The 17681-nt window shown below is 44.8% G+C and overlaps 1 protein-coding gene across 1 annotated transcript; it reads left to right on the plus strand.

Annotated features, from left to right (window-relative positions):
• Nucleotides 1–10363, plus strand: LOC136553964 (solute carrier family 22 member 2-like). The gene is made up of 11 exons (XM_066545735.1): nt 1–411; nt 2602–2705; nt 3646–3800; nt 5986–6154; nt 7127–7241; nt 7345–7451; nt 7568–7782; nt 8051–8159; nt 8542–8654; nt 9703–9802; nt 10297–10363. The coding sequence occupies exons 1-11, from the start codon at nt 1–3 to the stop codon at nt 10361–10363; spliced, it is 1665 nt and encodes a 554-aa protein (XP_066401832.1).
• Nucleotides 10364–17681: the final 7318 nt, after the last annotated feature.

Raw genomic sequence — 17681 nt, forward strand, 5'->3', positions numbered from 1 at the left:
ATGCCAACCCTAGATGATATTTTAGAGCATGTTGGCGAATTTGACAGGTTCCAGAAGCAAACCTTTTTTGTCCTATGTTTGTTATCTGCCTCCTTCACCCCAGTGTACGTGGGGGTTGTCTTCTTTGGGTTCACCCCCGAGCACCGCTGCTCCAGCCCCGGGGTGGCTGAGCTGAGCCAGCGCTGTGGCTGGAGCCTGGAGGAGCAGCTGAATCACACAGTTCCCGAGTGGGATGGCCACGGGGCCAGCTTCAGCAGCCGCTGCAGGAGGTACGAGGTGGACTGGAACACAACAGGCATCAGCTGCACCGACCCCCTCGGCAGCCTGGGGGGCACTGGGGACCCCGTCCCCCTCGGGCCCTGCCGGGATGGCTGGGTCTACGACTCCCCAGGGAGCTCTATCGTGACAGAGGTAAAAACAACCCCCTTCGTCCTGTCCCCTCTGTTAAAGACCAGGTGAGGGCTGGGGGAGAGGGTTGGTGGAGCCTTGGCTTGGAGCCTTGTTAAAATATGCCCTGCTTACCTGGAGGAGGGATTGGCTCTTACTGTGAACTTGCGCTTGGGAGTTTACGAGTCATCGTCCCTCTGTCCTTGCTGTGAAGTGCTGCCTTGGCTGCTCAGGAGGCTTATATCTCCAGCTGGGGAGCAAAGCATATTTCAGCAAATAAATCCCCAGGTAGATAAAGTCCAGTTCTGAATGAAATTCCTGTCACATGAGAGGTCCAATTGGTGAAGGTGTGTAAACAGTGCAGCTAGCAGTGCTGCAAACAAAACTGGCCAATGTAATGGTCTTGATTTCTCACCCCCCCTTCCTTTTTTCTTCTTTCTTTTTTTTTTTTTTTTAATGAATAATGTCTTTTAAAGTTGGTTTTAAATAAAAATTAATTGCAGTCAGTGTGAGGAAAGGTATTGCTTCCCACAATTAAACAACCTAAGTCAGGAAGAAACTGTAGAAACTGTGTTTTTGGAAGGGGTGTGAATAAACTGAAAGTGGTACTTAAACTACTTGCTGTACTTTTAGCACTTCAGGTGCTTTAACTTAAGGAAGAAACCAGTTACTGGGATAACAAGCTTGAACTCATCATAGAAAGTGCCACCAAATGTTTAGAGGCAGTCAGGATTCTTTCCCCTATATGTCTAATGCAGAAGCAGTTAAAATCTGTGTTTGAGCAACTTCAGCATTCATAGTTTTGTAAGAGATTGGCCCTGGATATAAGGGGGTGCACTCTAAGTGTACTTCTTTCAGCAGGTTATGGGCTGTGAGATATGAAAGGGAGGAAGTGAGGCACCTCAAATGCAGGCTGAGCCAGGCCTTCTATGCAGCAGCAGCTCAGCAGCACATCTCACTGGAAAATGCTCCAGCAGATCCCGTGGTCAGATGCCCCCGTCATCATCTCCTGAGGCTGTGGGAAGCTGAGCACTTGCAGTCTGTGGGAGCTTATGCAGTCATGCTCTCACATCAGCAGTCTCCCCTTTCCTGCTGAAGGGCTGCAAGGCCAGGCCCATGGGCTGCTTCCTTCATGGGGTAACCAGATGTATCACATAACTGCATTTTGTCAGTGAGTTCCTTGTTGTCACTGTTTCTGTGAAACTTCTCAGGTTCTGATATGTTGTTCCTTGCTCTGATAGCTAAGAAAAGGATAGTGCAGTGTAAATCGTGTTATTTCAAAGCAAAAGTTTGCATATGGAAGAAGGTCCTCATGGGAAGTCCCATAAGAGCATCAGAAGAAATATTTGGTTTTATGTTAATTATGGATGCATAGATTCAATTAAACCCAGCTACCAGGAGGAAGGGAAGGGATTCTCAGTCATATTAGAAGTTTTGGCAATTAATTTTTCTCTAGTAGCTTTTATGTATTTCTACCAGTAAGGTAGGACAAGACTAGATGGCAAATGTATGTCGGTATCCATGCGGTACAAAGCTTGGTCCTGGATAAAAAAATGTCTGCTCTCCAGACACATGCAACAATGTAGCTGAGCTAAAGACCAGAGCAGAGAGAAAATGCTGTGGTCTCAGGGCAGATGCAGATACTTCTATCCTCCTCCAGAAAGCCAGTGCTCCATGAGACCTGGGACAAGGCAGGCTCCTGAAGGCATCTAAGATGCTTCTAGTAAAAGCATCACACTTGGTGGTCTGTGGGGAGTAATCTACCATGCCAGGGTATGAGGCAACAAGAACTGCTTAGAAATGTTCACCATCAGCCACAAAAAGAAGCTGTTTGAAAAACTCAGGGTGATTGTCAGATCCATGCTGATTTGATCAATGAGGGCCAAGACAGGTTGGGGTGCCAGTTTTGACAGATAATAACTCACTTATGCTCTTTCCAGAAAAGAGAGATGAGACATGAGTGGGAGATGCTAGGAAACTGCTCAAGGGCTTTTTCCAGTTTTTAATGTTGGACAATTAGTTAAGTTAGTAGGATTTCTGTGTGCTGGCAAAACAGGCAGAAACATGACCCATTTAAACAAGTTTAAATCTTTAACTGCAGAAACATGACCCATTTGAACAAGTTTAAATCTTTAACTGAAGTGAAGGAGAGTTGTGGACATGAGCCAGCTCCTCATTTCACTCTTTTGTCTCTGACTGTGGTTGCTCCTTTAGTTTGACCTGGTGTGTGAGGACTCCTGGAAGTTGGATCTCTTTCAGTCTTCTGTGAACGCTGGGTTTTTTATTGGCTCCTTAAACATTGGCTACATTGCAGACAGGTATGTGTGGGCTGACAGCAAAACCCTCTGACCTCCCTTATCAATGTTCAGCAGCCAAACCTAGATAAAGGTTGTGCAAGTGATACATCTCTGCTCTTCTGAAAATAAGGTCATCCCCTGGACCTTCAGTGGCAGCATGAGCCAGTATCCTGCCTTTCAGGTTGTGCCTGGTGGTTAGCACAGATCTGCTCAGAGAGCCCTGCAGAGCACATTCTATTTTAAAATTGTACACTCCAAACTTCCTACTGTGCTGTATCAGAGCCCTCAGATGTTAACCAAGCCAGGAAATGCATGGTTTGGATCTCCCACTTAACCTGCCACACTCTGTGTGGCTGTAGCTTGGAGAAGCTTAGAAAGAGTTGTTGCACATTGCCAGATGTGTGCAGCAGCAGTCACCGTGAAAAAAGAAGATAGTCCCTCCAGCTCCCTGTTCAGAGCCAGCAGAGTCAGACTCCCTGGCTCAGGCACCTGGGGTTAAAGAGAAACAAATGCCAGTACTCGAGGGCCTGTTTTCCCCCTTGTTCCCCTAGGACTGTTAGCACAGCAGGCTCTGAGTTGCTCCATCTGAGAAATGCAGCCCACTCACAAGTAGATCCATACATTACTACTGTTTTAAAGGTTAAGATTGTGGTGAATAAATCCCTTATAAATCTGGTGCATGTGGAACCCTTACTTATTTTTCAGTCCCAATGTAATATATGTAAACATGGGACTATTTTTTTTTCCTTAAAGTTTTTGTGGAATTGCTGAGCAACTGGCACAGTAGCTTTTCATGGCATAGAAAAGCAGATAAGTGAATAAAGGGCAAAAAAACCCAAACGTGTCTCTATATTGCATAGCAAAATTGTTTTTTTCCCCCTGAATATACACAAAGCTCTTGCTAGTTTAAAATGCTTCCATGACTAGTGGTTTGCTTCATGCCTATCACTTTCCAACCCAGGTTTGGCCGTAAATTTTGCCTTTTAACAACAATCGTTGCCAATATAGTGTGTGGGCTCCTTCTGGTCTTCGTGCCCAGCTACGTGTGGATTGTCATCATCCGGTTCTTGCAAGGGCTGGTCAGCAAGGGCTGCTGGACTGCAGGCTACATCCTGGGTGAGTGCAGGACCTGCTCCCAGGAGAAGGTCTAGCTTCTATGCTAGACTAGCTGCAGATGATGAAGGAACAAAACTCAACTCCAAAAAACTTGAAAAAGAAGCCATTTTAAAAATGCCCCCATGGTATTTTATTAAGAAGTTTTCTCCCTCTTTGACTCCTTAGGATGTTTTCAAGCACTGTCATTAGGGAGAAACAACAGTAGCCTTCAAAGCTCAAGCAAGTGGTGGTGTATTAGGGCTCTTACCTCGAGATAGGCTTTCCCCTATGGTGCAGCTCACCCTTGCAGATCTGTCTGGGGCCCATGGCTCCTCTTCCTTCCATCAGGCTCTGGCTAGGGAAGGTAACCAGGCAGTCACAGCCCCTCTGGTCAAGGTGCAGACAGGATGGGGACAGAGGAGGCCATTAAAGAAGCAGGCAGAGGGTGGGGAAAACTTGAGACATTTTTATGACAAAAAGAGGGGGACAGAGGAGGCCATTAAAGAAGCAGGCAGAGGGTGGGAAAAACTTGAGACATTTTTATGACACAAGGAGGGAAACAGAGAACATAAAAATAACTGAAGAACAGCATGTATTTGCTGATAAGAAGGTGAGGTATTTGTGTACCTGTGTGTATGCACTGGGCTGAGCAGAGGCCAAGCCATGGAGGAGCCAGCCCATGTGGATGCCTTTCTCTCCCAGTGCCCTGCACCAGCTGTTTCTGCTGGTGAGGCACAGCTGGGTGGCCAGGCTGGGTCTGGGACCATCTCAGGACCTCTTTCTGCTTCAGGGTAGAGCTGCCTGGGATTTCTCTGATTTTTCAGGAGTGGAGTTCAGCCTCTTGTCCAAAATACCCAACTGCAAGCAATCACTGAAGCAGCAGATTAAGTATTTTAAAAGCTGACCCACAGAACATTAACTGGGTTAGGGTGGCGGGTGGCTCCAACAAATATCTCTGAGAGATATGCAGTTCATTGTGATAGTGGTAAAAATGTAAAAGTCAGTGCCCTAAACTTCCATTAAATCTTTCATTTTGGGCAGCTTGCTAATTCAGTTATCCAGATGTCTGATATAAATAAAAGCACCTACAGACTGTCTTCTGCTAAGACATGATTATTCCTTCCTGTGCATTTCTGGGTGCTTGCTTGGCCTCTTAAATCTTTTCCTGGCATGTATGAAAGCTCTATCCCTTCTTCTGGGGAACTTGAACCTGTTTTAGAACATGAAGTCCTTTTCATGACAATGTTTTCCCCCATCCTGGTATTTTCTCTCTGTTATATCTTGTTACTCCTGGAATCTCTTGAAACTCTCTTATGCAAAAGATCATGAACCAGCCCCAAAGCTCCCTTAAATTTGTATCTTCTCCCTGAGGGTGGCCAATACTAAATGTCCAGGGAAGGATACAAGGACAGAACAACCTTGTTATCCTGCTCATGTACCCTTCAGCTGCTTCTGGCTCAGTGCTGCTGAGCCTGTCTTTGCAAGAGATGTCTTTGTGCATCTTCAGCTGAGCAGCATTAGCTAATCTGTGGCTCCAAAACTCAGCAGCTCATTTGGCTGCTAATTAGTTCCTTACTGCTGTTTTTCTAATGAATTTGCTTTCTTGAAGTCACACAACTGGATGCAAAATGTGCTTGTGCCTGCCTGCTGGAATAGTTACTTTTAACTCTGTATCCACAAGATACAGAGACCCACAGATGTGTGGCTCTGTGCTATGGTGTGGAGTAGCAAAGAGCAGACGAATAGTGATCCCACCCTGGCCTGGGAGCTCAGAGCCATCCTGTGACACAGGTTTTCCTTATTACTTGGAGTGAGAAGCAGGCTGAAAGCCTGTTCTTTGTAAACAAAATATTCAGCTTTGTTATTGGGTTGGAGACATTATGTATGTTGGCATTAGATTTCACAACAAAATCCATCTGTGCACTGTGACAAATGCCTGACTTACTCTGAGATCTCTGCAGCAGAAGACACTCCTGGATGCCTCAGGCCAGTGCACGGCCAGCAGCAGTGTTTTCCTCCCTGCTGGAGTCTGGGTGCCGGAAAAGTGCAGCAGGGGGTTTTGTTGGGAGGCATTATGCCGGGAAGCCTGTGATGACCGAGGTTTCTCCAAGGAGTTACCATAGCATTGGTCCTGCAGCGTGCCCCTGGGTGGTTCCTGCTCTGTGGGGCAGGCATGGCGCTGACGTGTCGCTGTGCACGCCCGCAGTGACAGAGGTGGTGGGCCCGCAGTACCGCAGGACGGTGGGGATCCTCTACCAGGCCGCCTTCTCCGTCGGGCTCCTGCTCTTCGACGGCCTCGCCTACGCCCTCCCGCACTGGCGGTGGCTGCAGCTCACCGTCACCCTGCCCACCTGCTTCCTCCTGCTCTACTACTGGTGAGTGCCCTTGTGGCGCGCCTCTGCCCGCCACCCAAAAATCCCAGCTCCTCCTGCCTCCCAAGGGTTGGCACTGGGAGGAACAGGGCGCTCCTTTCGGCTGCACACACCTCTTGGTGCAAAGAGGAGGCTCCCGGCAAAAAGGAGAGGGAAACAGGACTCCTCAGCAGCTGAGATATTGTTGAATCTTAGCCTGTGCACCTCATCCATTTCTAAATCCATTTCTTGTGTTTAAAAATCAGACCACTTGGAAAAACACTGTGGGAAAATTGGACTAGTAAAATTTACTCCTTTCTTTAAGCAATTCATAAATGAAAATAGGTGCCTTGGCATAACTTAATTGTCTTACACTGAAAATATGATTATTTACAAATTGTCTAATGCTAACATAACTGTAACAGGCTGTTAGCATGTTCTTTTAAGGCAGAGAAATTGCAGTTTTGTGGTCCAACTGAAAAAAAAAAGGCACTTGGGTACTTCTTCATTTTAGTTTCTCTCTTCTCTTTTTAATAAATATTTTTTGGTTTGAGTGCTTTGGATTTGAGAAATTGTCTGGATGGGCCAAGGCGTTAGGAATAGTAGAAAGAAATTTGTTGCCTTCTTTCTCCATATTTTTGAATTGGTAATTAGTACTTCTTAACCTGTATTGACAGAAGTGAAAAATGGCTCCCTAAGAGGAGCTGGTTTGTGGTGAATGGGCTGGATAAGCTGACAGCACTACTCTCACTCAAAACTTCTCCCTGATTTATCTTTAATAAACTCCTCTTTGACCAAAGCCGCTGCCTCCTCTTCCAGTCTCAGCCATGGGATATACTACTTTTCCTCACTGGGGGAGTGGGAAGTATCACATGAAACCCAACCAACCAAAAAAAAAATCCATCTACCTCTATTTAATCCCTCCAAAGTCTCTACCCATGGGAGAATAGGTAGGCTTTATGTTTTGCTGTATAATGGCATCCACTCGCATTGTAGGTGCCTCCCAGAGTCTCCCAGGTGGCTGATATCTCAAGGAAAAAATGACAAAGCTATGAAAATTGTCAGAAATATGGCTAAAAAAAATCAGAAAAAGATGCCTTCCCATTTTAAGGTGAGCTCAGGGTTTGCTTGTACGTGCAAGTAAGCATCATGACAGTACCTTGCATCAGTTCACCCAGAGAAATTTAATGTGCTATGTACTGGCTCTTCCATAGGATATCAAATTTGAAGAGGAAGATTGTGGAAAGCAGAATCCCTCACTGATGGACCTTTTCAGGACACCACAGATAAGAAAAAACACACTCATTTTGATGTACAACTGGTAAGAATGTAGCACTAGACAGCTAGTTTTGGAGCTCTGGATTTGACCACTCCATCAGGACATGGATGTCTGCTCTCTTACTATCTAACAAATCCAGGATGCTCTTCTCTGCCCAGGTTCACGAGCTCCGTCCTCTACCAGGGGCTCATCATGCACATGGGAATGGCTGCTGAGAACATGTACCTGGATTTCCTCTACTCTGCACTCGTTGAGTTCCCAGCTGCCTTCTTCATCATCATCACTATTGACCGTGTCGGGCGGCGCTACCCCTGGGCTGTGTCCAACCTGGTGGCTGGGGCTGCCTGCCTTGCCACAGCCCTCATTCCAGAGGGTGAGTCACCTGAATGAAACCCTCTGTGGTCCCACCGTGTCCTCTGGGACCTCTGTGCTGCTTTGTGAGGGTCCCTTTGCCACTGTTCATGAGTCCTCACTGTTCCCGTTCCCTCACTCACACGGGTGAAACAAAAAAAACCAAACATCCCTTAGAAACATCAACTGACATGGGACTAGAGGTCCCACACAATAACACTGTTGTGTCAATTGACACCTGCTAAATCACTGGGATGCTTTTAAATGTGTTGAATGTATTTTCTCTGCAGACATACATTGGTTAAAAGTGATTACTGCTTGCATTGGGAGAATGGGAATTACAATGGCTTTTGAAATGGTGTGCTTTGTAAACACAGAACTGTATCCAACTTATATCAGGTAAGTGCATCCTCTTCCCAGTTGACATTTGGCCTGGAAACAAATAGTTGAGGCTGATGTGTATGTTATGTTTTATGCTAAATTCAGTTATCCTCAAATGTTTCAGAACTACACAGGTACTATTGAACATAACGTACGTGAAGCACAATTAAAATGCTTAAAAAGGTAGTTTAATAAAGAAAAGAAATGTACTTTTAGACAAGGGGAAACTCACATGACTGAAATAAAGAGAAAATTTGGGAGAATTTTCACCAGGGTGGGTGATGGATCTGAAGTTCCACATAGTGCCTGGATCTGTCCTATGTGAGGGTGAGAGTTGTGATCCATCCCCTCCCAACTGCAGTACTCTGACACTAACATGATCCCTTTGCTGCCAAACCAGGAACCTTGGGGTGATGGTTTGCTCCTCTTTGTGTGATATTGGTGGAGTCATCGCCCCATTCATTGTCTACAGACTGGTGGAGATCTGGCACGATCTGCCACTGGTTGTCTTCAGTAAGTGCCACCTTCCCTCCTTGCCAGCCCCTTCCAGGGTGCAGTGGGGGACCCAAGTTCCAAAGGGAGGGAAAAGCCACCAACGCAGCTGCTTTAAGTTCAACAGAAGCCCCCTGCTCTCTACAAGGCCTTAGCCTTCAGTTTATGACAAGCTGGAACTTGTTTATGCACTCATGTCTCCCTTACCCCTATGATTTCTGCTTGCATTTTAAAGGAAGTTTGAGTCAAATACGTGTTTGACACATGGCAAAGAACTCATAAAAATTTTGATGAGCTTAATATTTGATGGATGAAAAGCTGATTTGCTGCTCTTCTGTGAATTATACTGTCTTTGTCCGGCAGTCAAACCCTAGAATTTAATGTAATTCCCTATTTAATGGAGCACAAGTATGGCTGTTATGCTTCAGCTTTTCTGACACTTTGTCAACTGGCTCTTCTCCAACTACTTGGAAAGTGGCTGGTAAATAAATGCAAGACAAGTTTTACAGACTAGTGACCTGAACTCTCAGGTCAGGGCCTGCAACACTTTTATGAATCTTTAGGTCAGCACATTATTTTCAGAAAAATACCTTGAATGGCAATATGCAGATTTTGACTGACAGGACATCTAGAAGGTTGCTTAGTAGTTTTAAAATACATGCCAAACACATACAAACTGGATAAGAGAAATTATCAGAGGAGAATTTGATTGTGTTGCTTAGAAGATAATACATTGAGTGTACATTTTCTAATCTTATGTGAATGGCATAAAGATGGAATGCGTTTCCTGTCATGCTCTAGCACTGAAAAGAGTTCTTTCCTCTACAAAGGAAGGATCTGCCCAGTTTGAGGTGTCCTAGTTCATGCATAACTCACAAGAGGACTTGGCTGTCTCCACAGGGCAGCCACATCCTCCATTTTTGCAGCAGCATGACAGTTTTGCATATGAGACTTGAGGTGCACACCTTGTATAAAGGACAAAATAAAGTGTCAGTGACAAGTCCATTCAGTCTGGCAGTAGCTAGTGGCTGCTAAATGCTTACAAGGTCTTTGTGCCTCTGTTTTGAAGCTGTGCTTGGCTTGATTGCGGGTGGATTGGTGCTGCTTCTGCCTGAAACTAAAGGAAGAGTTTTGCCTGAGACTGTGGAGGATGTTGAAAACTTTCACAGGTGAGTCATGATGATGAACATGTAGCAGTTTTCACTTGAAATTGGGCAAAATCCCTGTCCGGGGGGAATCCCAGGGGTTACTTGGCTGCCTTTTTTGTTTCCAATAAGTTGTTGGGTAATTTCCAGACTCTCACTGGACAGATTCCAGACTCCTTTTATCCCATGTCTACCTAAGCATCTTGAGAACAGGTAGCCTAAGCCTTTACTGGCCTGTAAATAGCTGCACTAGTCTCTCAAAAGTCCTCTCTGCAACACCATTATAAATGGTATTTGTGTTTAAAAAAATGCCTTAACAATTGAAGAGGAAAAGGGCATTCTTGGCAGCAGCTTCATATGTGGTATGTGAAGCACCAGTGTCTGCTGAGGAGCCAGAGCAAACCTAAGGGAATGTATATGGTCATTTTATTGGGGCCAAGGCAGAGCAGGTGAAGAACTTGGATGCTCCCTGAACAACTTCATTCCTGGTTGATGTTCATGTCTTATTACTCTTGCAGGCAAAGTGCTCCAATGGCCAAAAAAATCTATCTCCACGTCCAAGGATCAGAAGTAACACGTGGCTGAAGAAGGTGTAGCTGTTGCTGGGTAGTCTGCTTTAGGGCAGTAGCACAGAAATGCCACTTAGAATAAATACCCTCTCAAAATCTTGCCTCTCTTATTTCAATTTCTATGCATATCCTTTATTTACAGTGTTTAGGCTTTTCTGATGGGATTGTCCCAATTCCTGCATAGCTGCTTCCACCTCTGTACACTAAGAGAAATATATTTTAGGGCTGGGAAATTTTGTACCAGCTGTGTGGACTCCAACGTGGACTTCAAGAGGCTTAACTTGAGTATGGTAGGATCAATACCAACAAAACTTTGTAAGTCTCCATAAAGTCTGACTTTGTTGGTTTCTCTTAAGAAGAAGCAGCATAATATGATATTTATCTCCATTGTAGAATCAAGGTAACTACAAACCTGGTTCAGTTGTGTGACAGCTTGCACAGTTTTTAAAAAGACTGATTTTATTTTCCACTATTTTACTGGCTACTCACAAGGATGTATACTGACAAGGATGGGCATGTGGCAACTCCAGAGCATGCATAGGAGAAACACTCTTAATCCTTAACGAGGTAATAGCATTGTACATGTGCCTTGCAGGGGCATTCCTTTGCAGTGAGCTGGGATCAGGCTTGGGAACATGCAGAACTCTTACCAAGGGTTCTGGGCATCAAGGAGAATCAGGAACAGCACTGGGTCTTCCAGGAAATGTCCAGCACCTTCAGAAATGTCCTAGTCCATCCTGTTGAGAAACTGTAACAGACCTGTGGTTGCAGGGCAAAACAGGGACAATGGTCCTGTGGCTCCCCTTCCCTGTTTGTGTTCCTGGTCCCTATCTGCTGGAAAAACCATTGGTTTTCCATAAGGATACTGTGAGCAGGGTACAAGATACACCTCTGCTCATTGATAATCAGCTGCAGGGAGAGAACTCCCAGTTGAGCAAGACATTGCTGGACTCTAGCAGGCAGGGTGAAATTCCCCAGGATTGCATCCCAGTGACCTTGCACCTGCTTTCAGCTGACCTGAACCTCAGTTAATGTTCAGTGCTGCTGTGAGGGCCTCCAGGGCAGGGAAGTGTGCTGTCCAGAGAGGCAGGGCCATGGCAAGGTTGCCTGAGAAGAGTAGGGGCAGATCAGGAATGACATGACTTTGGCCCAGGCAGTTGCAAAACTACTATTTGCTTCAGGATCAGAGGGGAATGAGCTTGTCCTGAGAGGGCAAGAGGAACAGTGGGGTTGTAATTATGTGTCTGGTAGAGCTGATATCCTGCTCTGGTTGCAGACATGTCTCTTCTCTGCACTAAAAGAAATCTGTCAGAACTTCTGACTTACAATTCTTTGATTTAAAACCTGTTGAAAACTCTGCAGGTAGAAAATGGGGGTGGTAGCAACAAGTCAAGCAAAGCAAAGACTGAGATGAATAAATAAATAATTACAAAAGCTGAGTCCCAAGACCCTTACCCATCACACTGGTATTTATTCCCACAAGCACTGCTACTGCCACAGCAGGAGCTACAGAGGTGGCAGGCTCTGGCACACCTTTGCTTTGAAGTCACCTACATTTGATAGTGGCATCTGCTTCTGCTGGCAGCTTAATAAACACAAGGGCAAATGTCCTTCATTCATTTCTTTGCTAGTGACCTTTGCCCATTGATGGATTGATTCCTGGAGCTGGGAAGTCAGAGGGATGTAAAAGCTGGTCCAGCTGCACACGGCTGCTCTCAAAATGGGGAGCAGCCACACTGTGTTCCGGGGGTGGCAGGAGTGTGTCACCCCCAGGCTGTGGGTGGAGCTCACATCCTGCCTCAGGTAACACAGTTTGACAGCTTCCCTTCCCCTAAAGAACAGCTGGAGCCTCTCTGCTCCTGGGGCTGCTGGAGCATAACCAGTGCCAGTGGAGCTTGGGAAGGAGCACTTCAGGACCAAGCACCATCTGACTCTGGTAAGGAGCTTGGGAGCAAGTAAACAGGGCCAGATTAATTAAAGTGGGACTGACCCCTAAAAAAGACCCTCCTCCTCACCTAATTACTTAAACCTGGACTTTACATCAGCTGTGCCTGAAGAGAACTTAAAAGCTCCATGTTTTGGGATACCCACCAGCCTTCACCAAATGGGTTTTGGCCAACCAGCTTTACTTTAACAAATTTTCTGGTGTTCTCCCTGGCATCATCTGATGGGCAGATGATCTTGTGGCCAAGGGCTGCACCTTTCTAAGCACTGTTCTCATCCTCTGCTGTTGCTGTCAGCACCTAAATCCAAATGCCAACATGCAAGCATAGCTGTTGTTTGGACACTTCTGTTTTCCTACCCCATCCCTCGTCTACAGCACTGTGTCGTCCTACATCCTTAATATTTTAAAATATTAAGAAATTGGGCCTTCTTCCACAATGAGCACTGGTCAGGAGGCAAACTCAAATCCAGAGAATAAATATAAGTTGATGAACATGTTGTGAGTCACAGCTTCTCAAGACCTCTGGGAGAGGACTCATCAACCTTCAAAGGCACTACAGCAGTGATTTTTCCACCATGGTATGGAGAGAAAACTACTTTAAAAGCCACATCCTTAACTCCTTTTTTGGCTTATCTTTCCCCCTGCCTCAGTACTTATTTCTGACAGATGTTTGGAGTTTGGCCATGTAAATAATCAAGCTGAGGGCATTAGGAAAACATTCATGCATAAACACAAACTTTAATGTGCTTTAATATGCAGGGCAGAGTGTCCTGTTCTTGTTTGTGCTGGTCCCAGGGGATGTCTGTGATGGGGCTTTCTGCCCCTTCCCTGTCACTGATCCCAAATGTTGATGCAATTGTACATGGCCCAACATGTCCTGAGGATTCAGTGCCTCCAACTCCTGATTGTCTTTTTTTTTTTTTTTTTCATTTTCCAGCTTGCCTAATATCTAGTCTAATTCTGGAATGTCAAATCTTAAAAGCCAGCCTGGGCTTAGAGGTGCTTGTTTTTTATACTTCTTTCTCTGGAAGAAGAGGAACAAAAGCAGGAAGGAAAAGGGGCTTGTGGATGCCTCGGGCTCCCACGGTGGGTTCTACAGTGGCAGTGCTCACTGCTGAGTGGCAGAGCTGAATTATAGACCAAAAGCACCAAGATTTTAACAGAGGTAGAGGGAATCAGATACAGTAAATCAGTAAATGACAGTAAATCAGATACTGCCTCTATGCTACTTTTGTGCTGAGTCAGATGTAGTTTGGAGGAAGTGAGTTGGGCTCATGACTGCACTCCTGCTTGCTGCAGAAATGAGCTGTGAGTGAGCAGCCCAAAGCAATTTCTAGTTTTATAAGAAGCAAAAGAAAGTGTTCCTTTATGAATTTCCCACTTTTGCCACATGAGTTGCTGCTGTCAGATGCTCTGGAACATCAGAAACATGAAAGTGTTCAGGAGGCAAATAGAAAAATTTTGCAGGGTGGTCCATGAGGGAGCAAAGCAAAAATGCTTCTGGCTCAGGAAGTCTGCTCATGTTACAGACAGTGCTTTGAAAATCAGATGGTGTCAGTGGGGGTCAAGCCTGCTGCTAATCAGGGGTGCCTGCCCAGAAGGTGCAATTGCAAACTGAGTACCTGAGGACAGCCTGTGAGCCAGCCTCCCTTGCTGATCAGGCCAAATGTCACTGTCCAGGTGTAGCTCAGTGCAAAGGTCATCAGAACCCCTGAAACCACATTAGTGAGAACTGTGACCAGAAGGCAGAATGTTTGCCTAAATCTGTGGAGGTACAGTAGAAGTGGCCTTTGAGTCCTAGCAAAATAGAAGTATTGTACTTGAATATCTGTATAGAGGCTTTGTCCCCGGAGGTCCCGATTGTCCTTGATGGGCTGCAGCTGTGATGTGCTTAATTGAGCTGCAGCTGTGACCAATGAAGATAACTGGGATAAAAGGGGGTGGGTTAGCCAGTCAGGGAGGGCCTTGATGGAGCCCTGAACCGAGAAAGAACAGCATGCAGAAGAAGGAGTCTGTGCTGTGAAGATCTGCGGCCATAAGAACACACTGAGGAGGTATGAGACTTTAGGAATCTGATAACAACAGTATGGGACTCTAGAAATAGAACAACAATATGGAGGGAAAAAAAGAGAAGAAAGAAGCTCAGGTCCTGGAAGGGTAGGGGGCAAACCAAAGGGTTTGAAGAAGCTGGAGAGGGTGATTTTGATTAGGAGAGCTGATTTTGAATAGGAGTCTATATCTGTTCTTCATTTGCAGCATTAACCACCTCTATGGAATTTCCCTCTAGGGAACTCCCCTGCCGTCGCAGACATCTTTTCACTAAAAATCCTTTCTTTAGGATTTTTCCTTCTGAGAAGCTGAGAGGCCTCAGAGACAGAATGTAAACAATGGTTGTCTGCTGCTGTAGAATGCAACAGGTCCACCTGTGATTGGCCCATTTTAGATGTTTATAATTAATGGCCAATCAAAGATCGAGCTACCTCAGACGGAGTCTGAGAGAGCTGCCTTTGCTATCATTCTTTTCTTTTCTATTCTCAGCTTAGCTACCTTCTGAGGAAACCTGTCCTTTTTTTTCTTTTTAGTATAGTTATAATGTAATATATATATCATAAAATAATTAATCAAGCCTTCTGATCATGGAGTCAACATTCTCATCTGTCCTCTCATCCTGAAAACCCCTGTGACCATGGTCACACCCTGCCTTGTGTTTTCAGGTCATTGCTCACTTTTGGTTCAGACTTGGCCAATGAATTCAAGACTGCTTTGATATGGCTTCCCAACCCATCTTTCAAAGCTGCCATAGCTTTTTTATGGGGATTTGTTTGCTAACTGTGACCTTTTCATATTTTCTTATCAACCCTGGCTGACTATTGAGCTCTTCTTGAGTAGGGTTTTGTACATCACTGTCATTTGTTATTCCCTTTTTCACTGTGACTCACTGGTAGTCAGAAATAGAGGGCTTCCAAAACAAACAAGATGACTGGAACACTGGAAAGGCATTTGATTTCTGGCTGACAGAGATACACATTCAGTTAGAAGTATGAATTATAAAAGCCATTAAATTAGTCAGTATCCACTAACAAAAATAGCATGAAAATAACTACCAGCCAAAATAAGTGTCTTTTGTTTTTCACAGTAACATCAGCAGATCCCATCATTCCAACCTCATCCTGTCATGAGCCCGACATAGAGACATTTTTTACTTGACTTAAAGTTTAGCCCATGAGAGCCTCATCAGACCACGTTTGAGACTTCTGGTTTTGTTTTTACCCTGAGCACAACACATTCTAGTTATAGTACTTCGTGTTGCTCTTGGGTGCTCTCAGTGCAGGAGCAGCAGTGAGCTGGGACAGGGTGGTGTGAGCAGGGTGCAGACCCCTTCTGAACACTCTGACATGTATTTGTTTTATCTTAGGAGGAATTGTATCCTACTCCCTCATGTCTTAGCATGCTTCACAAAAAGCCTTTGCAAAAAGATCCTGCAGTATTTTGACAGAGAGAGACAGAAGGGCGTTTTGGCTATAAATGGCTATGAATTTGGAAGCTCTGGTTTCTGCTGGCTCTCACCATCATATGGTGGCAAGAAATGCCTTGGCTAGGGAAAATGATTGCTTGGAAAGGTGCTCTGAAGAGTGGTGCTTCTGACAGCCGTGAAATCTGCTCTCTGCTATTTCATGTCCTGTTATGCCTGGATGTGGGTGCATCACCACCCAAGCCTCAGTTCTGGAAAAAAAGGTGGAATGTTTTCAAGTTTACTAGGAGATTAGTCAGAAATCAAGAACTTGGATTTAAGAGAATGAGAGGATGAGGGAGGTGACAAATGTTTCTGATTAAAACAAAACAAAGGTCTTCCAAAATGCATGTGAAGAAAAGCAGAAATTGTCATAAGTCTGTCCACTTTTGTCCTTGGAATGGGACAGAGGACTCCATCCCAGGATGGAAGACTGGATGTAGGATTTTTGTGGTACTGCTGTAGCCATTTGATGGTTTTCACCTGAGAATTTCTTTTGCCAAAGGTGTAGCCACACACAAGATGTGGCCACAAAGAGTTACTTCAATAAATCGCTATCTACTGATGAAAAATCCATTTAAGCAGGAAGCTTCTAAAAAAGCCTGTCTGGTTCACTGGCAGTATGGTAAGGATTTAATGAGGATGGGAAAGCAATCTGTGCATCGATGAGCTCCTTCACAAGCAGATTCATCTGCACAACCTAACTGATGGTGTGTTTGCCTGCACTGAAACCAGGGAGCAGGGACAAATGGGACAAACACAGCCCCATCCTCATTTTGTGACACTGCAGAAGTTCTACAGGGGAATGGCTATGTCCCTTCCCATAGACCTTTCCCCTTGGAGGAGTGGGACAGTGAAAATAAGAGAACAATAGCAATATCTGTTCAACAGAGACAATATTGGGGCAGTCTTGGGAGGAAAAGGCTATTGAGAATACAAAGAAAAAAAAAATCAAGACAGACTGGATCTCCAGAAGGATTGTTCACTTCCTCTTACCCCCATTTCTTGAAATCTCAATTTCATCCTCCCTTGTTATTTTTAGTAAATATGCAGAGACAGAGCAGCTACAAAACACTGAATTTGTTCAAAGTCTAACCTAAAAAAAAATTAACTGGGCAGATGTATGGCACAATGATAATTATGATGGAAAAGAGGAAATGAAGGACAATAATGTCTAGAACTGGCTAAATACAGACTCAGCTGAAAAAAAAAAAGGAGGATCAAATAAAATTTAGGAAGGAACAACTGCTTCTATTTCTGTAGAAAATGGAAGAATATTTCTGCTTCTGTTTTCTGAGAAAAACTCTCCTAGTTTGAAACTGATTTATGGCCATCTGGATACTGTTAAAATTAATGTGAAACAAATTTATTGCAAAGATGAGCAAACAGTTCTTGGTGCAAGAACTATTTCATCTTGGACTCTGAGCTTGTGTTGCAGTTTGCACCTATGAGAGAAAACAAAGTCTCTCCACTTGTGTGAATTCCTCAGGGTTGTAAAAGTGGAGTGATACCTTGGCATTTTTGTGGATTTTTGGGTCACAACAGCCGTTGAAAGTAGGACCTTAGAAACAACCACCTTTTAAGTGACACACAGACCTTTTTAATCAGGTTTTGGTTGCATTTATTTCCTTTCTGGACTGTGAATGTTGTTCAACAACATCAGAAACCAACCAGAAGAAAGAGTTCATTCCATCCCTGTCTACACACACCCACCGGTCTGCCATGTAGCCAATGCTCATGGAGCCAATAAAATCCCAGCATCACACACCACTGGAAGAGGTCCAGCTTCCAGGAGTCCTCACACACCAGATTAAACTGTAAGGGCAAACACAGTTAGAAGCTCAGGGGCATTCCCCCAAACCATGGCTGTTTGAGAAG

This window comes from Molothrus aeneus, chromosome 3 (assembly GCF_037042795.1).
Source record: "Molothrus aeneus isolate 106 chromosome 3, BPBGC_Maene_1.0, whole genome shotgun sequence".
NCBI lineage: Eukaryota > Metazoa > Chordata > Aves > Passeriformes > Icteridae > Molothrus > Molothrus aeneus.